The sequence below is a fragment of the Mytilus trossulus genome, chromosome 2 (assembly GCF_036588685.1).
Source record: "Mytilus trossulus isolate FHL-02 chromosome 2, PNRI_Mtr1.1.1.hap1, whole genome shotgun sequence".
Classification (NCBI taxonomy): domain Eukaryota; kingdom Metazoa; phylum Mollusca; class Bivalvia; order Mytilida; family Mytilidae; genus Mytilus; species Mytilus trossulus.
The window spans coordinates 90,711,898-90,736,091 of NC_086374.1; the positions used below are offsets into that span (position 1 = coordinate 90,711,898).

The following is a 24,194-nucleotide window of genomic DNA, read 5'->3' on the forward strand; positions in this document are numbered from 1 at the left end:
GATTTCAACACAGTAAAATCTTCTCATGTAACACAAAAAAGACCTGATACAAAAATCGTAGTCCATGTTACTCATAAAGTTATCATAGGAGCATCAAAGAAATTGTGTGATGACAATATTTCAGATGTTAGTCATTTATAAACTCAGATAAACTCATTTTAAAGCTTATAACAGAGGTTTGGAAATCAATGCTTTTAAAACATTATAATTCTGGGTTATGTATGTAACATTGACAGGAACACCAACAAATGATGAGGAAAAATTGCTAGTCAATCAGGAAAAAAATAAACACAAATAATTAAAACTCATTTATTTCTTTAATATCATTTTAATGAAGCAAATTTTAAATTTCAACAAGATTTTATTGATTGAATAATTGTATGCACATTTATTAGGTTGTAGCATGTAACCTGGACGCAGAAGATGTGTCAATGTTACATGCCTTTAAACGATAAGAATTACAAGTAAATATTGTAAAGTCTAGAAATCAAGAAAGATCAACAACTTCTCTGTTAAAAATTCAGCATAAATTTACATTTGATTTAATATTATGCACTGGCCAGTTATGCTTTAAGTGTAATAAAGTAATATTGTTTTTATTCTGGTGTCAATGTTACATTTTATGTTTTCAAATTAAGTGGCCAGTTATCTTTATAATGCTGAGAATGAATACAAGTACTAGTTAATCAAATTGGCAATTAATCTGTGGTATTTCATGTAAAAAATTAGATTGATAAGGCAAACCGTACAAAAAAAAGCTTTTGCATGTATCATAGACACCTTTCCTTGGTAAATATTTTCGTGTCAATGTTATGTACAGAAATCTCTCCAGCAATAAAATGAATATCGTAAGGGTCAAACCTGTTTAAATACAAGATAAACTTATATTTTTTGACAAAATTGCAAAGCAAGTCACACATCATTATCAAAGAACCTAATTTACACAAAAAGTGCATGTAACACTTCATTGTGAGGTCAAAATTAACCTGGTCCCACTCTCTTATCATCTGCTTGATCACTGGTAGATGCCAAGTGTGAAAGATGACAAAGCCACATTTTAATGTAATTATCAGTGGGTTGAAATTTGAAAAAAATAGTTATGTTAATGCTTACTATAAAAAGTATACAACTGTTATAAAAAGATGAGTATTATTGGGCAGTATTGACACGAAAATGAAATAAATTTTCTTACCTTCTATATTTTTCAAACTTCAGTTGATTGATAAAAATCATGAAATCCAAATTGTAACCATTGTTGACACCTTTCAAAATTTGCCATGCTGGACCAATAACTTGCTTCCAAAGCTAATCAGCTAATGAAAAGGTGCATGTAACATTTGTTGACCCGAAAAGTTACATGCACTTGTCCATTTTCAAACGTATTTTATTTGCAGCAATAATCGGATTCTGTACAAAATGGGGTTTCTAAATGATAGACCGATCATTTTGCAGTTGATTTTCAACTATTATAGTAGAACAATTCTTCAGGCATATTCTAAATATGACTAGGGGTTTTGCCACTGCAGAAATGTCACACTTTTTGTCTACAGTTTTCAACTGCCAGCACATAACAAGTGCTGATTTTTTTAAATTTTTTTTAATTGGATCCATTTTTTTTGCATGTGGCAATAAAGACTAACCCACTTTGCTATTTAAACAATGTTTATTCTCCATATTTGGATGATTTCTTTATTTTTTAATTGGATAAACACTATTGACCCTAAAATTTCACTAGTGAATTCCTGCCCATATCCTTTAATGGGATAGCCAGCTACTTTCATCATTACAAATATTACTTCAAATCAATGACTCAACAAAAATTTATATTTAACCACTGTTATGATAACATTTACAGAAAGTGATATGTTTCTCCTGGAAAAGAAAACATATTAAATACTTCACTTGGAAGATTTTGTACTACAATTCACATCTGTTTAGAGCACAGTCATACTCAACCTCTGTTTGGAGTCAATTGGTTTAAATTGGTTCAAACAAAGGGAGGTAAACCATTCAAAAAGAAGAAGCAAGGTAACGACCCAGTTATATAGAAAGATTACAATATGGTGGTTTGATAGTAAATCTCTTGAAAGAACTTCTTGGACACTTGTAAGTTGGAAAATAGAAATGATGTCAAGACACAGTGAATGATTTCTAAACATATGCAGAATAACTCCAAACAAGAAGATTCACTGTACATGCTTCAAAAGTGTAGAAACCACATGACTACAAGCATTGCACATAACTCATTTAATCATTCTAATAAAAATATTTGCTCTGTATATAAAAGTTTCTTGTAGATATGACATTATATTATATGAAAGTAACTCTAATTTAACGCATGGCACTGTATACATGCCATGATGGTCTCAGTAGAAAATCTGGTTTACATTCTAGTTTTATAAACAACGAGATTGAACTCATTCACTTAGGTTTTTATGTATGTGAATTTTCTGAGGAAGTACACATAAAAATAAATACTATGTAATAAATAATTGGTTTATGAGCCTGTCCTAAGTCAGGAATCTAAACACTACAGTGGTTAAAGACTTTATGTTTTGTCATGAGTTTGCTGTTCTATTTACCACCCTGAATTATATCATTTATTCAATTCACTCACAACAAGCTTGAAATACACTTTTATAATGATAATGTATACTGAATGTAAAGGAATATGATCATGAAAATGGCTAAAGGTTTCTGGATCTGCATGTTTGTTTAGAATGTATTTCCAGAATAAAAAATTATTAGTAAACATTACAAGTTGAATTAGGATTATTTGAAATGAAATGAAATATTTTCTTATTTATAATACTTTATTTGAAAAGCACTTTACGCCCATATGGACCAATGGCTTAAAACATTATACATAATATACAGTTTACATAAAACAATGAAAATAAACAATGGACACACTTTGAAATAATCGTATTACTAAAAATAAATCTTGAACTTCATTTCAACTTGTTCAATTCTTCTGTATTTCAGCACTCAAAACGAAAGTGCTGACATATACACTGTAAGCAAACTAGTTATGAGAGATTACAACAGAAACAAGACAAAACAACTTTAAGATTATCTTTTCTCTAAAAAGAGTTCCATCATTTTTTGACATTTTTCTGATCAGCATGTCTCTTATGGACAAACCAGCACTTATCCCAGATACCATCATCACAGTGAAATAGACAGAATTAGAACTTGCAGAAATTTGATCCTGACCCACCATCAGATTAATATAGCTCTCACTGTTGGAATTATGTTGCATGTATCCTTCCATCAATAAACTGGATGATACCCCCTGTCTAGGTACAAAATTACTTTCTCTAAAGGAAGCTGAACCCAGAGGCAGATTTGTTAGATAAATAAACTTGACATGGGTTAGATCAACTACACTCCTCAAGAAGTAAAATAAACATCTCACACATTCAGTATGCTACATGTATATTATGTTCAGCTATTTGCTCTTTTGTCATGGTTGCTTTGTGGGAGCAGGGCAGTATTTTACTCTTTTGACATGGTTTTTTGGTGGGATCAGGGCAGTATTTTACTCTTTTGACATGGTTGTTTGGTGGGATCAGGGCAGTATTTTACTCTTTTGTCATGGTTGTTTGGTGGGAACAGGGCAGTATTTTATTCTTTTGTCATGGTTGTTTGGTGGGATCAGTGCAGTATTTTACTCTTTTGTCATGGTTGTTTGGTGGGATCAGGGCAGTATTTTACTCTTTTGACATGGTTGTTTGGTGGGATCAGGGCAGTATTTTACTCTTTTGTCATGGTTGTTTGGTGGGATCAGGGCAGTGTTTTATTCTTTTGTCATGGTTGTTTGGTGGGATCAGGGCAGTATTTTACTCTTTTGTTATGGTTGTTGGTAGGATCAGGGCAGTATTTTATTCTTTTGTCATGGTCATTTGGTGGGATCAGGGCAGTATTTTATTCTTTTGACATGGTTATTTGGTGGGATCAGGGCAGTATTTTATTCTTTTGTCATGGTCATTTGGTGGGATCAGGGCAGTATTTTATTCTTTTGTCATGGTCATTTGGTGGGATCAGGGCAGTATTTTATTCTTTTGACATGGTTATTTGGTGGGATCAGGGCAGTATTTTATTCTTTTGACATGGTTATTTGGTGGGATCAGTGCAGTATTTTACTCTTTTGTCATGGCTGTTTGGTAGGATCAGGGCAGTATTTTATTCTTTTGTCATGGTCATTTGGTGGGATCAGTGCAGTATTTTACTCTTTTGTCATGATTGTCATCAGGTAACTCTCAATGAAGATAAAAGTAAAATCACAAAAATACTGAACTCAGAGGAAAATCAATTAGGAAAGTCCATAATCTGACACATGGCAAAATCAAATAACAAAACGCATCAAAAACTAATGGACAAGAACTGTCATATTCCTGACTTGGTACAGGCATTTTCGAAGTAGATCATCTATTTGTTTCCAACCTTTTCACTCTGATTGTACGATAGAATTTCCTCACAACTTTTGATGACAATTCAGCATAACTCTGATCTATTTTTAAAGCATATAGGGGACTATATTTATTATACAAACTGGATCCTTCCCCATTAGTTGAAAACTGTCTATATTGGAATCTGCATGTACACTAGATTAACAAATACAGAAATTAACTTTGTAGAAAATGGCATTCACTTCAAAAATAAACTTGACATGAATTAGCACAGTGACACTCCTCACTTATCCAAACAAACAATAATATCTTGGTAAGTAATATGTGAAAAACTAGATAAAAGGGCAATACAGTACAGTAAAAATATAGAAACTGACTTGTCTGAATTAAATATGTACCAATAGAAAGTATCCACCCTTGTCCAGATAAAATCAACAACCATTCTTCATTTGTAGTTTAGAAAAAAAAGTAAATTTAAATCCCTTTAGATTCTAAACAATATTTTATCTTTTCCATTTCAAATTTTAGCATACATCATAACATGCACATATTTATGTGTAAATACATTGAAATACGAAGTGTAACAATTTTTTATTACTTTGAATTTTATTATTTGTTGAGTGAATAAATTTTTATGGATTTTATGACTAAAGCAAACAATGCTTTTGTGTGTTCAACAAAACACGTTTTTTTGCGAGGCGTTGATGCAGAATTTATCAAAAACCACAAAATATTTAGTATTCTATGTCATCTTTTAAAGAAAATTGGTACCACTGTATCTCTGTCATGTCCAAATCATAGAGAGTATCCCAAAAAAAATTATTTGTTTATTCAGTCTGTCAGAATGTGCTAAATGCAAATTTGAATTAGGAATATATACATGCAATTAATTTCCGGATCTGTACTTTTAGGCCAATGAAACAAGACCTACAAATTTATTTATTTATGTTTAAATGGTTACTTTAATGTCAAAATGGCAATTTACCGACTTAAATGTGTCAGTCACACAGTTCAGAATGATGGATGATATTTTTGCCTGTCAAATTTTATTTCAACTACTCATATTTTTAAAATAAGATTGAAATTTTAATTCAATATTTTGTATGTACAAATGAATAAACATGTACATAATTTCAAACAATTATTTAATTACATTTATGTGCCTTTCTAACACATATAAAATAAAATCTGTATAGCAAATTTAATTTGTTAATTAGGTATTTTAGTGAAAGTCTTGTCTGAGTACATACCACAACAGTAATGTCAAATATAGATGTGTTATTAGCTATCTATCTACATGTCGGTCTGTACAATATATTGATGATTAGACAGTAAATATTGACTTAAGAGTGTTATTCAATACAACAATGCTATCATCGCCAGACAAAATACAAATTATTTCTATGAGGAAAACTCTATAGATATTTCTTATAGGCACATAACATTTATCTACATATGTACATGTATGTAAGTTAATGTTTTCTCAGGCATACAAATATCCCCAACTTTATTCAAGGGCAAACTTATTCTTTATCCATACATGAGGCCATACAAGAACATGATTTTTGTTTTAATTTAAAATTTGATTTTATTGCTCTTTTAATAATTTTCAATAAAAACGAAGTATTTTTTCTAACTTCCCTTTTATTTCAAAGCAAATCATGTTTTTTTGTTAGAACTTAAGAAAGAAATAATTTTTTTCAAAAATTTTGGTTGCTTCATAACAGTGCAATGACTTTATCAGACAAAGTTCAAATTAACTTTTTCCATCATAACTCTCATTCTCAACTCCATGGATAACTGGAACAGACAATCCATCATAGTGGAGTATGGTCACAATTCCTTTTATCTCCCGAGCCTGACGTCTTAATCACGGAGAAGATAAAAATAAGTGATTATCCCCCCTTATCAAGACTAAGTTAGACAGGCAGATGATTTTTCATCAATAATATTTCCCTGGCTTGACCATTCATTTCTTGTTACAATCCTAAGCTACATTTGTTTGTAATAACATATACAAACAGCTTTCACGACTTCTGTGTACAGAGAAAATAAGATCTTCTTTTCTCCTAATAACAATCAATTTATCTATCTATTGGAAGTTCTATCGATTTCCTAACATCTTAACAGATGAAGTTATTCTAAGAATGTAGAAATGTTTTGAATCGAAACAAAAACAAGAAATCCGATTTATTTCTTGATGAAATGAACCATTCAAATGGCTGCTTTAATCAATAACTAAAAAAAATATTTTAAATGAGTACTGTGAAATTTACTACGCATTGTGGGGATGGTGCACTTTTATAGATGCACATTTCCTTTCTATGGAATTAGGTATTCCACATAAATAGTTTGAAGATTAGCAAAGGCAGTCACATTTTATTGTGCGTCTCTTAATAAAGTATTTTGCATTCAATTTTATGAAATTCAATATCATTGCTGAAAAAGCATGACAGAATTTTAATATCATTTCTCTTCGACTTGCAAATGAAAATGCATAAATTGTTTAAGTTTATGTTTCTTGCATATTAAGATTGCAGAGGGCTGAATGTTAAACATACTGATTTGCAAAAACTTCACATTAAAATTTAAATTATCAACCAATAAAATTTTAAATTTCACAATTTTTATGGTATTAAAGTTGTATTGGTCATATTTCATTTTTATTTTATCGGACTTGATGACATTTAACGCACAAATATGGACATTAATTTCACATGTGACCTGTACTGTGAGTGTTTAACTGTCAATACGGTCTCCCTGGTCTTTTTATAAACAACATTAAACTGTTTTTCTAATCCCCTCAACTGTCAGACAAAAATCTTGTTATTGGGTAAATTTTAAAATTGTTGACCACAACTAAATAATGAAAGTGGATACTTTTGTCTAGGAAGAACAGTAAAAACCTTTACAAATGCACTTTAAGTAGCAGTATTCAAACTTCATATATAAAATAATGTACACAGCAAGTTTCCTAAAAAAAAAATTTTTTTACGATGAATGATTTTCAAGGGTTTTCATAAGTAATTTGAAAATAAAAATTTGACGAATTAAAATGTTTTAAAACTGTAACACTTCCAAAAGATTTCAGGGCGTCTAAACATTTTAATTGTATTAATTTATGATATTTGAATAGAAAGTCCTTTCCCATGTTTAACGGGCAAACATTTCAAGACCTAAAATTACTGGAGTCCACCTGTGTTTTTCTTTTTACACATGTCAAACTATGGATGATTTACCTAGTGTTATAAAACCAATAAAGACCTTGATCTTTCAATTTACTCTACAAAGTAGCCTCTAATTTACCGATTTAAAATTCATAATGATTTATTCAAACTGTATACTTAATAAATTGGTTAAATGAAGTTCAATTCCGCTGATTATAATTATGTAAACATCAGACTATATCTTATATACATATAAACATCGTAACAGTCATTATAGCTGGACAATGGTCAATTTATGGTCAGATGGCCAGGTAGAAAGAATTGTCAACAAAGGTTGAAGATGTTATAATGAAGTGTCCCTAGCTTGCCCCAGGGTTTGACAACACATTGTCCGTTTCTGATAACTGTATCATCTGTAAACTCCCTAAGATAATGTCCGAATAAGTACAAATTTTATCATATTAATCTCACGATAGTGTCATTTTCTTTACCCCTGATCTTATACTGGACAATAAAATCAATTGGGAAGATTTTTTTTTTTTATTATAAGTCTGGATCTTAAAACATTTCTTATAAATTTTTCTAGATCCTTTTTTTTTTTTTTTTTTTAGTTAATCTAATTTTCGTTTTGTAAAAGTGTTTGAAAAATCATTTGGACACTAGAGATGAGAACATCATTCTATTCCTATCATCTCCAATTTTAACTTTTTTTTGCCTTATTAATCAAGTACCATAAGATACAGTGTTATTCAAAGAATATCTTTTTTCTCAAATAAAATTTATGGCTATCATAATTTTTAAATTTCAGAGATTGTACAAGTATCTTATGCTTTGATAAATTCATGCTACCAACCTTAATTTACACCTTGTAAACAAATTATTATTGATAACTAAAATAACTTTTAAGGGCAAAATTAATTCTTTTGATGAACACTTATAGCTTTTAAATTACACAAAAAATTATTACGATTTTCCAAGTCATTTATTTTCTTTTTAAATTTTTTTTGTATTATGATAATGCAGGTATATTATGTCAAGAAAAATTATGTTATGTAATTTTTCTAGACAAATTTTTGCAGCAATAAATCAAAATTTTGTAAAGTAAATCCATCTTCCTGTACAAATATTTTGGTGTCAGATTAGTATGAAACATGTGTTATTTTTCTTAAAATTAAGAAAAAATAATATATCCTCAAGCCCTCTGACAAATTCTGTTTCATTAATCATTTGTAAACTTTGGTGCTCATTAAAAATATTTCAGATGTGTTAAGTAACATGATGAAAAGTTTCAGGAATTTGATTTTTTTTAGGAATATGAAATTATTGCTGTCTTCATTTAGCTCTTATTCTAAATTTCATAAAAAAAAATATTTAAAAATATCGGTATTCATTCTTTAATGCGAATTCAACCATAATCATTTTTTTTTTCAGATTCTTTTTCAATCTAATTAATATTATATGTTCATTGTTACTAAATAAATAAACTGCTTCTATAAAGGACTTTACAATTTACATGTATAATATTTTTTTGACAGAATCTTGCAAAAACACCATAATCTATATGATAGAAACAAAGACATTTGTTTTTCATTTACATAGTGGACAGTTAACTATGATAAAAGGTTGAGTAATAATTACGAATTATGAGTAAACAGATCTCACGAGAAAAAATATCAAATTCATATAAAATTATATCAATTTATTATTGTCATAAAAATGAAAAGGTCAGTCAATTTCCTGTGATATATTACTCACAGTCATTATAATCCAGAGAAAAACTTTAAGTTTTATGTACCACAGTATCTTTATTTCATGGGTTATTTGAGACAAGATTTTAATCCCCTTTTACAGGCTTTTTTAAACAACTTCCATTGTGAAGAAGTTACAATTTCTATGTAAACTGAACTGAAAATAGTAGATAATTTACACTTGAATTACATTGGTAAATCGCTTGATAAAATACACACAAACCCTTGGTAAACAATGAAATTTACATCCATGTGTAAAAGACATTGCAACATCCCTTGAGAAATGGATGAAGTCTATGAATAAATCACTTACATAGATCCACTGAATTAACTCTCTTCCATCCACAGCTCACTATAATTCCAATCAAATATATCCACTTCATTTTGCCAGGGTGGATTAAAAACTCCATGTTATATTTTCACATTAAATCCATTAAAATATTCTGCACTGTTTGTAGAAATCCTCACATCTTTCATAACAGTATCAACACACTGGCTACCACTGAAATAGCAACAATAGAATAGCTGTACACTAATCATTATGTGAAGTAGTGGATCAGTCCATTTTACCTATAGGGTAAGACAGGATGGAAATGGATTAGTAGCAATGTAGTGTATTTAAAATCAGATGTAATCAAAGTTATGAGATAACCTTTACAAACCAGTAAAAAAAAAAAAATCTTTTTACTTTCCGAAATATTTGACATATTCAATTTATCAAAAACAAAAAGTAATGTGATTATTTTGTTGAAAAGTTAATTGCGGATTACACCGTTCACAAGTTTGGCCTTTACAGATCAAATTGACCATAACCCAAAACTGGTCATAAATTTTGTGAAACATGTAATTTTTGTATGGCCAGATGATAAAGCTCTTCAGTTACTATTGAGTTATTATAGTCAAGTGCAATCTTGCATAATTAGGATGAAATCTGAGCTATTCTTCTGACCCAATTTAAAAAAAAAGATAAGAAATTGATTTGTGAATTTCTTTCACCTATAAACAAATGATAAGATAAAAAGGCTACAATTGATAAAAGACTAGCTGTTAAAAAAAAATCATAAAATAAAATTTTAATTGGTGGCATAAAAAATAAATAATCCGATTTAAAAATGTGCGTAGGATTGTTCAGAGTTTCTTTAAATACTAGAATATGAATTTTGAAGTTTTTATTTTCTCTTTCCAGACTTCCTCTTTTACTTTTACCACTGATGTGGCAGGATATAGTTTTGTTGTTAGGCTATTAAATCTGTGAGAAGGTGTATGTTTTTGAGCTATTCGTGAATTTAAATGCATATTTATGATTCAATAAATTCAGTTTCAATTAGAGGTAGCATTTTAGGGAGCATCCAGGGATATCTACATATAGCACCATAATTTAAAGATGAGCAATGCTAATAAAATAGTTTTAAATAATTGTGAATTCATTATTATTCGAGTGATATCAGTTTTTCAAGGACTCTATATGTATAGTTCAATTTAGATGTTCAATGAAGTCACCATTTTCTCAATGCTTGTTTGAAAACTTCAACAAAGCCAAAGCCATAGGATTTTTTCTGAATCCACCAAAAATAAATGAATCCACAGAAAAGGTTATTGACCAAATAAAAAGAAAAAGGAAAGAAAAGAAGGATAATAAAATATAATATCTGACCTTATAACACCTATCAAATATTTATCACTAAATCAATGACCTTGGAAGATAGCCCTAACTTCTTTACCTCTTTTTTATGACGTTTTACACATACCTTGGCACCAACCTATATCTAACTGTCTCATTATGTGGGGAACAATAATCACATGGGGGATACCTGTAACACTATACTATAGATAACATACCTATTAATGAGGAATTAAGACATTTTAATGGCTGAGGATAAATTTAATTACTGGGGAGGGGAGATAACCCACTAATCCTAATGGGAAACACTAGGTGGCCATTTTGAATAATTGACAAAATAATTAGATTTTGTAGAATGCAAGCAGGGGTCTAAATAGAAGAAATTATAATCTGGAATTAATAGAAATGTGACTTAGATTGTTCTGATTTGAAATGCAAGAGGGGGTGTTTACATCTGGTATTGATTTAGATTGAGATTTTTGATCTTGTGATGTGGAGTAAATACAAGTGACAACAATGGTCAACATGCCAAATGTTACAAGTCTTTTTGGAATCCCTTGATGTGTGAAATAAACCATGAAACATTTGTTAATCTCAAAATACCCTGTTGTTAGATCTCTTTCCATCTTTTAGAGTTTAAAAGTTCATTTAAATGTAACAGCAGGTCAAGAAGCTTGCTTAGAAGTCTCAAGCTTTAAAAACTTTCATTTAAATTTCATTAGCCTCACAAATTTGCATATTTTTTTCATATAAATATTGCCAAGTGTAATCAAAATTTCAACTGAAGACCTTTTGCATGAATAAAATCAAGCTGATTTATTTCTGAAGTATTTCTTTGTAATGTAAGGAAGTAACATTCTCATTTTTGTATGTAGTAAAATCTAATTTACTACACTGTATAACTGTAACCTTAGATAGGATCAGACGGACAACTCAAGGTCAAACTGATCGCTTCATAACTTTACATAAAGTACATCAGCCAAAATCAGAAACAGAGAAACAATTTTCGCTGTAATCGCATATTTTACTATGAATCTAAAGACCAAGAGAAAATATGAAATTAGTAATCAAGATTTCAAGATTTCAAGATTCAAGATTTATTGATAACGCTCAGACACATAAATGTGTAACATGAGGTCAAAGTATAATACATAAACAATTGAATGACGAAATGAGCATGCAGTACTATCTAAACACATAGAAATACAATAATAATGGTAAATATTTTAGAATAAACAAGCGATTTTCTTAATAAACTAGAGGCTCCAAAGAGCCTGTGTCGCTCACCTTGGTCTATGTGAATATTAAACAAAGGACGCATTAGAATTCATGACAAAATTGTGTTTTGGTGATGGTGATGTGTTTGTATATCTTACTTTACTGAACATTATTGCTGCTTACAATCATTCTATCTATATTGAACTTGGCCTAAGAGCTTCAGTGGAAAATGTTAGTTAAAATTTACAAATTTTATGAAAATTGTTAAAAATTGACTATAAAGGGCAATAACTCCTTATGGGGTCAATTGACCATTTAGGTCATGTTGACTTATTTTTAGGTGTTACTTTGCTGTACATTGTTTCCCTTTACAGTTTATCTCTATCTATAATAATATTCAAGATAATAACAAACCAGATGCTCCGCAGGGCGTAGCTTTATACGACCGCAGAGGTTGAACCCTGAACGGTTGGGGCAAGTATGGACACAACATTCAAGCTGGATTCCGCTCTAAATTTGGATTGTGATTAAATAGTTGACACAGCATAGGTTTCTGACACAGAATGAATGTATTCAAATGAACTTAAAATTTTTGTTTTCTCTTAGAGCAATTCACTATGCTGTTGAATATTAATCCTCTCAAAAAAATGTTTGAAGAAATTTTCTTTCTATTTATGAAATTTCAAATGAGAAAAATTGAACCCAATTTTTTAATCACATCCCCCTTTCCCTTATTCCAAAACTAATTTCAATTAAAAAAATATTCTAATGGAGTTTGCAACAATTACTACTCATTTAAATACATCATAAAATATCAAGATGTAAAAAAAACTGCTTGTTATCACTGAATGGTAAAGATTATTTAAATTTATCAGTTGGTAGTAAAAAGTGAATATACATTGTATATTGTATATAACAAAGATTTAAGTTGATTCTGGACAAAGAAAGATAACTCCAATTAAAAAAATTTCTTGCAGATATTTCTTGCTTACTATACTGGACAAAGAAAGATAACTCTTACTTAAAAAAAAAATTGCTATTTCACAATATTGTAAAATTAGATATTTCTTGCCATTGCACAATACTGTGCAATTGAAAAGACTTGCTATTGCACAATACTTAATATAATAATTTTAGATCCTAATTTGGACCAACTTGAAAACTGGGCCCATAATCAAAAATCTAAGTACATGTTTAGATTCAGCATATCAAAGAGGCCCAAGAATTTAATTTTTGTTAAAATCAAACTTAGTTTAATTTTGGACCCTTTGCACTTTAATTTAGACCAATTTTAAAACTGGACCAAAAATTAAGAATCAACATACACAGTTAGATTTGGCATATCAAAGAACCCCAATTATTCAATTTTTGATGAAATCAAACAATGTTTACTTTTGGACCTCGATTTGGGCCAACTTGAAAACTGGGCCAATAATCAAAAATCTAAGTACATTTTTAGATTCAGCATATCAAAGAACCCAAAGGTTTCAATTTTTGTTAAAATCAAACTAAGTTTAATTTTGGACCCTTTGGACCTTAATGTAGACCAATTTGAAAACGGGACCAAAAATTAAGAATCTACATACACAGTTAGATTCGGCATATTAAAGAACCCCAATTATTCAATTTTGATGAAATCAAACAAAATTTAATTTTGGACCCTTTGGGCCCCTTTTTCCTTAACTGTTGGGACCAAAACTCCCAAAATCAATATCAACCTTCCTTTAATAGTCATAAACCTTGTGTATAAATTTCATAGATTTCTATTTACTTATACTAACGCTATGGTGCGAAAACCAAGAAAAATGCTTATTTGGGTCCCTTTTTGGCCCCTAATTCCTAAACTGTTGGGACCGAAACTCCCAAAATCAATACCAACCTTCCTTTTGTGGTCATAAACATTGTGTTTAAATTTCATTGATTTCTATTTACTTTAATTAAAGTTATTGTGCGAAAACCAAGAATAATGCTTATTTGGGCCCTTTTTTGGCCCCTAATTCCTAAACTGTTGAAACCAAAACTCCCAAAATCAATCCCAACCTTTCTTTTGTGGTCATAAACCTTGTGTCAAAATTTCATAGATTTCTATTAACTTAAACTAAAGTTATAGTGCGAAAACCAAGAAAATGCTTATTTGGGCCCTTTTTGGCCCCTAATTCCTAAAATGTTGGGACCAAAACTCCCAAAATCAATACCAGCCTTCCTTTTATGGTCATAAACCTTGTGTTAAAATTTCATAGATTTCTATTCACTTTTACTAAAGTTAGAGTGCGAAAACTAAAAGTATTCGGACGACGACGACGACGACGACGACGACGACGACGACGACGACGACGACGACGCCAACGTGATAGCAATATACGACGAAAATTTTTTCAAAATTTGCGGTCGTATAAAAACGGCAAAATTTCCTTAAAATGACTAATTCAGGGGCAGCAACCTAACAGCAGTTTGTCCAATCCATCTGAAAATTTCATGGCAAATAGATCTTGACCTGATTAACAATTTTACTCCCTGTTAGATTTGCTCTAAATGCTTTGGTTTTTGAGTTATAAGCAAAAAACTGCATTTTACCCATATGTTCTATTTTTAGCCATGGCGGCCATCTTTGTTGGTTGGCCGGGTCACGCCACACAATTTTTAAACTAGATACCCCAATGATGATTGTGGCCAAGTTTGTTTAAATTTGGCCTGGTAGTTTCAGAGGAGAAGATTTTTGTAAAAGATTACCAAGATTTACGAAAAATGGTTAAAAATTGATTATAAAGGACAATAACTCCTAAAGTGGTCAACTGACCATTTTGGTTATGTTGACTTATTTGTAGATTTTACTTTGCTGAACATTATTGCTGTTTACAGTTTATCTCTATCTATAATAATATTCAAGATAATAACAAAAAACAGCAAAATTTCCCTAAAATTACCAATTCAGGGGCAGCAACCCAACAACAGGTTGTCCGATTCATCTGAAAATTTCAGGGCCGTTAGATCTTGACCTGATGAACATTTTTACCCCACGTCAGATTTGCTCTAAATGCTTTGGTTTTTGAGTTATAAGCCAAAAACTGCATTTTACCCCTATGTTCTATTTTTAGCCGTGGCAGCCATCTTGGTTGGTTGGCGGGGTCACCGGACACAATTTTTAAACTAGATACCCCAATGATGATTATGGCCAAGTTTGGATTAATTTGGCCCAGCAGTTTCAGAGGAGAAGATTTTTGTAAAAGTTAACGACGACGGACGCAGGACGCCGGACGCCGGACGCCAAGTGATGAGAAAAGCTCACTTGGCCCGAAGGGCCAGGTGAGCTAAAAATGACAATCGTTTGTAGACCTCCATATTACATATGGAATAATCAAAGTGAAAATCTACACAAATATATTTTTTTCTATAAGTATCATTTATTACCCAAAATTAAGATAATATTTTTTTCCTATAAGTATCATTTATTATCCAAAATTAAGATATAATTGGTTGTTTATAATCAACAAATGCAATTTCAGTTACAAATGTGCATTAACTTGAATAATTTAAATTTTGCAAAAAAACTGTTTTTGTTCAACTATGCTAATTTCAACATGTTTATGATGTCACAGTGACTTTACTAATAGCATTTCCATAAAAAAATCAAACTAACTTTATTTTGAAATGATTGCATTTGTTATACTTATATTGCAGTGTGAGGGTCTTTTTCATACCTCTTCTCTTTGACAGACTGTTATCAGTTTTAATGACACCTTTAATCCTTACTTTACGAAGATGTATACAGGTTACTGATGTTTTAATCTTAAAGACTGATTCCAGACTCGTCATCAGGAAACCATTTCTCATCACTCACTGATGTAGGTCTCTAAGTATCTGTTTTCTTTGGACAAGGACATTTTATAAAGTATAGGGATTTTATTATCATTACTTGAGAAATAGTTGTGCAAGTTTGATTTTATTGCATATGTATGGTTCATTTATCTACAAACCAACCTTGAGATGAAGAACAACATAAGACAGTGGTATCAAACAATTGGTAGCGTTGGATACTAAAAATTCAGATATTATTGCGAGGTTTTTTATTATTGCGAAAAATGTGACAGTGATGTTAACGCAATAATTTAAACTCGCATTTTGAAATATTTTATACGAGTTAAACAGGATTTTACTCAAAATGTAAAATTTAAAATCGCATTTAAGTCTAAAAGGACAAAATTGCTATAATAAATGCACGCAATAATTTCTGAATTTACAGTATGACAAAGCGTGGCTAGTGATGATAACAACAAGTTTCTATAACAAAAAAAATCAAAGAACACACGTGACAGGGCAGCTGAATGTTTATTTTTTCAATTTCATGACCAAAATGTACCATTTTACCCTAAATTTTTTATCAATAATTGTAGAACAAAGGAAAAAAAATGTACAGCTAGGATGTTTATATCATTTGGACTAACAAAAGGAACAAGGAAGCCTTATATTTCTACCAGTTTTAAAGCCTATGTTCAATGAATTCAATGTTCTATTAAGTAACGGAGTAGGATGTGTTTGGCTTAAACCTTTTTTTACCACTCAACCTATTGTGTTTACATGTATCTAGAAAATTAGAGATCAAGTAATACATTAAGATATTTACAATAAAAATAAAAATCAGTTTAGAAAAAGCACTTTTATGAGTATTTAGTATAGTATGTTTAAGTGTTATATTATTCTTGCTTAGTTCTTATGTATGGTCAATTGCATCTGTATTATATTTGGTTAAAATCTATGTTAGATCTGGTGGCGACATCTGGTGACATATATATTTCACAATGCAGGATACAGCTGTCACAAAGATATGAAATGAAACCTGTCAAAAAGGTCAAACTCATAAAAAAACAAACTCTATTGGTATCTATTAAAAATAAAAAAATATGGATTTACTACAAAAGAAAAAGGAAAAGTAAAAAAATGAAAATTTAAGTGTTGGTTTCATATTAGCTAAGCCAAGATTGATATTACTTAGGATTTCTGCAAGTGATTTGTTCTTTGTTATGTAACAAAAGGCTATAAAAAAGAGGCCCTTAGGAGTCTGATTTGCTCAACATAAAAGTTATCAATTGCTTAATAGGTGTTAGAACGTTTACTATCTGCTGGCATCATTATTCTGCTACCAAAAAAATGTTGCAGATAATATTAAGGTGTCATACAAAACTCATAATTCAAAAGAAAACTAACAAGGCCATGGCAATAAATGAAGAACATTTGAAAGCCAAACAGGTCAACAAAACAATTAATTCAAAACAAAGAATGAACATAAAACCCAAACAAAACTTTGGATGATCTCAGGTGCTCCAAAAGGGTAAACAGATGCTGCTCTGCTAGACCCAGGAGGACCGTCTTGTGTGGGAAAATTCTGGTTGATTATCGAGAAAATGACTGGAGCAGGCCCTCCCTGAGCCAGTCAGTGCCCCCTCTCCCTCTCATGTTAATATAACATCCTTCCTTTTTTTCTAATTGTGCAATTACATTGCAGATATTAACCATAGATATAATGCAGATAACTTCTCGTTGTGGGTATGAATACAATATTTGCAACTAGACATTTAGTAGTTGTCTCATTGGAAATCATACCACATCTTCTTTTTTTATATTTAATAACTTAAGATCATATTTTGTCTCAGATTGCTTGCCAGATATCAGAGCAGTCTAAGATAATTGTTGTGTAAGACTTACCTTAAAAGATACCATTCAAATATTCAAAAGGTTTGGAATATTTAAGTCTGCAAACCAATTTTTACATCAGCTTCTGTCTTTTACTCTCATCTTAAAAATTAAAAAATCACTTAAAAAAGGGTTTGGAACTAATATAAATATAAACAGTTGCTCAATCTGATTAAAATAGAGATCATGCCGTGTCCACACACACTTAGTTAACAGGAATCTGACAACACTACACTACTTTGATATTTTATGTGAATGCCATGTAGTGAGAGGTTTAGCAAGCTACAAAACCAGGTTTAATCCAACATTTCTACATAAGGAAATGACTGTACCATGTCAGGATTATGATGGTTATTTTTCATTGGTTTGATGTGTTTGAGCTTTTGATTTTGCTATTTTCTAAGGGACTTTCCTTTCTGAACTATCCTTGGAGTTGGACATTTTTGTGATTTGAAGCTGTGGGCACTGATGTCTTCTAAAGAACATAAAACTCTCTGAATCAGAGAAGAACAAAACAATGACATGTTTATTTTGTAGGTGGAAAAAACATTAAAGAGGTCATCAGTTAGGTTTCAACATTTTATGTGTCCAAGAAGATTCTATTAATACCAAAATAGCAGAAATTTATTAATTTTTATTGTCTTTCAACATTTATTTTGTCGTCCAGTGAAAGGTCAGATGTTGCTGAGGATGCACTTTTCCCTTTTGGAATAGGACAATAAACGAAGCCATACATCATTAATTCGACAACAAGTCATCATGTGACAACTGATGTGATAAAAGTACATTAAGACAGAGAAGATAATTCTCGGGAGATTACAAAAACGTCATACCACATTCCATAGACTTACACCTTATTCTCAACAGGGGTATTTTACGTAATATTACAGTATGAAAATTGTTAATTTCATATTGCAATTCGCTAATTCAGTACGTTTTCTTGAACAGTTGTTTACTACTTCTAGCATGATGTTATTGAGAATGATTTCTGCCAAATATGACTTCATTATCGCAACTATTTGATGGGTTCACTGTAACTAAAATAGTACATAATCTAAATCTGGATTGAAATTAGTCTGGATTCCAAAAAAAAAACTAAGTGATCATTGATGCATGACAGAGGCTCAGTATCAGATGTATGCTTGACAGAGCCATGCAGTATTTCCTAAAGGTAAAACATATTAAAGATCAATATAATCATCTCACACTGTTCACTCTCTACATGATACAACATCCTCCATTATTGATTCCAAAAATACCAATAGATGGAAAACTATTTCTTATGTGCTGGAATGATGCTGCGGTTGTCAACAGCAACCAAAAGTTTTATTTTCAACTTCCAGGTGAATTCTGATAAAAAGTCATGTTTTTTGGTAGCTAACTTGGACTGAAATCTAGTAAGTGTGATGTGAACGCTGGTATGTACGTAGACAAACAATAGACCATTCAATCTTTTACAATAGCGATCGATTCTGTCCTGGAACGGAGCAGGTTGTTTGATTATTCAATCACAGTGAACATAATTATTTTCCAAAGCCGATCTCATCGCCAGTATTAACCTAGATTAATTAAGTCCGACAAGAGGCAACCATTTATAATACTTTTCCCGTATTGATTTGCCATTTACCCTAATTGATGAATTTTACAAATGAAAAATCCAATTTGTTATGGTGAAGTTTACAATATAAATCTTAATTAGGGATAAATTCAAAAGAATCCTTATATGGATCACTTTATTTGTAAATGCAGAGATTTTCGCCATAAAACTAATCTTTAACAACTTTCTTAAAAGGCTTTCCTGTCCATTCCTAGTATTTCAATTAACGTTGGACAGGAAAATAATCTGACGAGGTGTAAAAAACACAATAAATATTTCCCAGAATTCCCTTATCTTGTGTAACATATTGTTTTTCACATCATTCAATAAGGGGATGACAAAATTGAGTGTTCAGAGAGGAAGGATTCAAATTTGGAAGACAAAATATTCCTCTTAAAGTTTTGCTTAACACTATAGTAAAACCCCTGTAGGACCTACTGTATAGGGTAGTTCATAATCTAAATTCACTGTGTTCATATGAACATTAAGTAATTATCTGCTTACTACTAAATCTCTTTAGATTTTGGTATAGCATACCCATAGCATATTCAGATATGTACCTTTATACAATAAAGGCATAATACTAAATACATATTTACTTACTGTTAGGCGCAATGACCATCTTGATTTTAATAACAAGATACAGATCATAATATTTTATCAAAAGTCAAAATTCATACAAAAACTGCACATAATTATATCATATTTATTGAAAACAAAACAAGACTGCCTGCTTACTTAAAATTGCAGTCTACAGAAAAAGAATGGGAGTGTCAAAATATGAGATCCAATTTCATAAATATTACATCAATTTGAGGATGAAAGAGAATAATTTGATATCTTTATACATATTTCATGTTGTTTTATTCTTCCCAAAACCTCATAATGTATGGATAAAACTTTTTAATGACTTGTCTAAAAACATATTTAGTGGCGCCCCCTACTAGGCTAACATTAACTGGTATCCAAGGAGAAGGAATCAATTACAGAGATTCATGGTGATTTTATCCTTGAATCAAAATAAAAATGAAATAAGATGCAACATGCAGACTTTTGTGCATTATAGACAAATGTAAACAATCATATATATCAGTGTTATTAAGTAAGGTATCATGGTTAATTCAGACTGATACTGTTGCTCTGCCTAAATAAATAAGTGGACATAGGTCAGTTTCGATATTGGTTTACAATGACCTTTGCTGACATACAAATGTCGTTTTTCATTTTAAACACACAAAAGGAATCAATTAATACGGTTTGTAATGACCTTTCTGAGATGCAAGTCATTTTTCATTCTAAACAAGAAAAAAGTTGAGGCATGTTTATATACAGTGACAACTTGTACACTTTGGAATCAGTCAAGTGTTCCCTTCTAAATCAGTCAAGTGTTCCCTTCTAAATCAGTCAAGTGTTCCCTTCTAAATCAGTTTGATTGCATTTACCATAATAATTTGTCTAAGAACATTTTTTCTTTGTTGCTTACTGTCAATCCATTTATTTTCGTTGGTACATTTTCTTCAAAATATCAATATGTCTTGGTCAGAAACAAGAATGTGTCCATAGTACACGGATCCCCCACTCACACAATAATTTTCTAGGGTTAGTGGACCGTGAAATTGGGATAAAAACTCTAATTTGGCATTAAAATTAGAAAGATCATATCATAGGGAACATGTATACTAAGTTTCAAGTTGATTGGACTTCAACTTCATCAGAAACTACCTTGACCAAAATCTTTAACCTGAAGTGGGACAGACGAAAGAACGAACAGACGATCCAATGAACAGATGAATGGATGCATAGGCCAGAAAACAAAATGTCCCTCTACTATCGTAGGTGGGGCATAAAAAGGTTGGTATTTTGAGAGTATCTTATTTTTATAGATTCATTATTTGCTCCTAGTATCAGAGCTAACTTAAAATTTATGATTCCTTGAGAAATACGAACCAGCATCATTTATTTTTTGTATATTTTTTTGTTTTTTTGAATGATAGACAATGGTCAGGTGAGTGCATTGTAACATCAGGAAATATCGTAAACTATCTTCACAAAGTACAATTGTAGCATGTTTACATGCCAAGTTGAGAAATCATCAATTCATTATTCCAGACAGGTCTTCACAAATCTTCAATCATGATTAAACCATTTCTCTTCCAGCTTTGTTTACTTAGCCAAGACATCCTGATAAAAGGTCTCAGAAATGTTTATTTCTATAGGGAATATTAACAGTTATAGAATACTTCTTACTGACTTTGGTTACTACAAATTTCATTTTGATGGCTTTTTCACCTGCTTCAAATATTTATCAGAAATATTTTGATAGGATGTACAACGATTAAAACACTACAGGTTTCCCTACCCATTCTATTCTATGCTTGCTTATTTAATGTTTTTTTTTTTTACATATCTTAAAAAAATATAAAAATCAAGGTTTCCATTCTCTATTTTATGTCAATCAAAACACAAAATTGTATGTCCGTTGTGTGTAAACAAATACTATCCTATCCAAGGCTTTTCAAAGAGGAGATATGCAGCAGCTTTTTACCCACACATTATTTTTGGTAGTGAACTTTTTTAAGCAATTGTAATGGCATTCAAAAAGTAAAAAGAGGTTTTAACATGGTGCACTCTACTTTTCTCTACCAAAAATCTACCTTATTAGTAATGATTATTGAATAAAAAGTTAGGTGCACCCTGCCATTCCAAGAAAGGGACCATGACTTAACCCCCTACCCCTTCTAACGAATAACACAAGAAGTGCACTTGCTTAATAATCTGCACATGCACATGTCACCCTGACTTAAAGAGTCAACCTGAGTTTATCAATCTATTATCAAAGCATATCACAATTCAGATATTCAGTTGATTTCCACATCTTGGTGTTGACTTCTAGTGATAAAATGCTTTCACTGTCACCTTATCAATGCAATGATACATTTTTCTGTTATTCTGGTATTTCAGTTTGGAAACTTAGAAATGACAATCATTTCCCATGTAAATCTGATCAAAGTCAGCATGGGGTTAAAAAAGCTTTACATGCTCCAAGTAATTATCATCAAAATAAACAAAGAGATGACCATGATAAATTTCTCACCAATATCCAATCACAAAACAGCTGCTGGTCACATGCAGTCAACCAAAGGTCAAAAACCAGATCATCAGTATCTAAAAAAGAAAAAAAATGTTTCCATATGTACATATCGCATCCCAAAAATAAACAAAACTAATCATTACAGTCAGTCTACATTCATTGTAAGAACAAAAGTCTTTGGTTTTGTCTCAAGTTCCTGGGAAAAGTTTTGGATTTCAACAGTAAAAGTATTCTGAACTGAATTGTTTAAAAATTGTAATAATCTTTTGTACAAATCTTTATATCAAGAGGTTGAGCTAAAACAATTTACATTACTAAAAGTAACGGAGAACTAAACAAACAACTGAGTCAACCATCATTAACTATATTTCAATTCAATGTCTCATTACTGAGAGTTTTATCAAATTTGCAACTGGACTACATATCCAACTGCCACTGACATGATGTTTCTTGAAATGTTTCGGTTTTTTATTACATCATTGGCTTTTAATATTCAGCTTTTGAGTGTTCCTGCTGAAGGCAAAATCAGAAAAGCACTTGGGACACATGAAATTTTCTAAAGACTTGTTTAATTTTTTTAATTTCATGTATTTCATTCCATTTTGAATAAAATGTATACAAATGTTGATTTGACAAATCATTTGAAAATGTTTCTGGAGATCTACACCTCATGACATCACCATCATGTGTATTCAGGTGATATTTTGTCTAGTTCCCGTTTTAAAAATAATTACCATTGATTTTTTTTGTCACATAGTGTACATCATTGAATATTAGTGTCAACAAATCACTCAATCAAGACCGAAACCCAAAAGTCGAAATCTGTTTAAAGCAAGTTTAATTCTTAAAATCCAACTTTTTCTTATATAATAATAAGATTATTGTTATAAATCACGAAAGTCAAGATTTTACACTCGATAAAACACAGACTAACAACTATATAGTTGAATTAATCCTGAATTAGGAAAGTGTCGTACAGTACTTACCTTTTACAAACAAACGAGAGAGATTAGGAATTTACAAATACTTCAACTGCTTTCAATATTATTAAATATCCTAAAGTTACATAATCTCCGTAATTTAAAATAACCTCTATAACTTTGATTAACTCATGGACAATTGTATTAAATATTGAATAGTATTAAATCATAAGTATTAACACCAAATGGAACAGTCTAAATCAATATACTAATAATGTTATTCTTCTTGTAAAACATTATTCAATTTTATAAAAGATTTAATGAAATAAGATTTAATGTATATTGAATGCATTGACAAGTGAAAATGTTGTAAAGTTTATAAATCAATATGAATTTCATAGTAAAACATAGAATAAAAAAGAAATCGTGTTGAGATGAAAACATTGGTTTCTTTTAGTTTCTGTTTCATCCAATGTTGCATTATATCTCATTGGCTGTCAAATTCAAAACAAAAAATGTTACATTTATGTCATATATATATAGTATCAATTGTTACACCTTACTTCATTGGATATCAAACTGCATGTTACTAATGACCAAAAATGAAATGTGGGGGGGGGGGGGGCATATATCAAGAGACAGCAACACAACAACAACATAAAACCAAGGCATCTAACTAGATCAAACTACATTTTTCACCAAAATGTACTGATTAAACAATATACTAAGAAG

At 30.7% G+C, this 24,194-nt stretch overlaps 1 protein-coding gene across 1 annotated transcript in view; it reads right to left on the reverse strand.

Annotated features, from left to right (window-relative positions):
- The window catches only part of LOC134708328 (discoidin domain-containing receptor 2-like), a 67,869-nt gene extending 45,253 nt beyond the window's left edge, over positions 1-22,616 (reverse strand). The window contains exons 1-2 of the mRNA XM_063568776.1: positions 22,546-22,616; positions 9,641-9,829 (exon numbers count right to left, since the gene is read on the reverse strand). Coding sequence (XP_063424846.1) covers positions 9,641-9,737 — 97 coding nt within the window. The 5' untranslated portion in view covers positions 9,738-9,829; positions 22,546-22,616. The remainder of the gene's footprint in view (positions 1-9,640; positions 9,830-22,545) is intronic.
- Between the last annotated feature and the right edge of the window lie 1,578 nt (positions 22,617-24,194).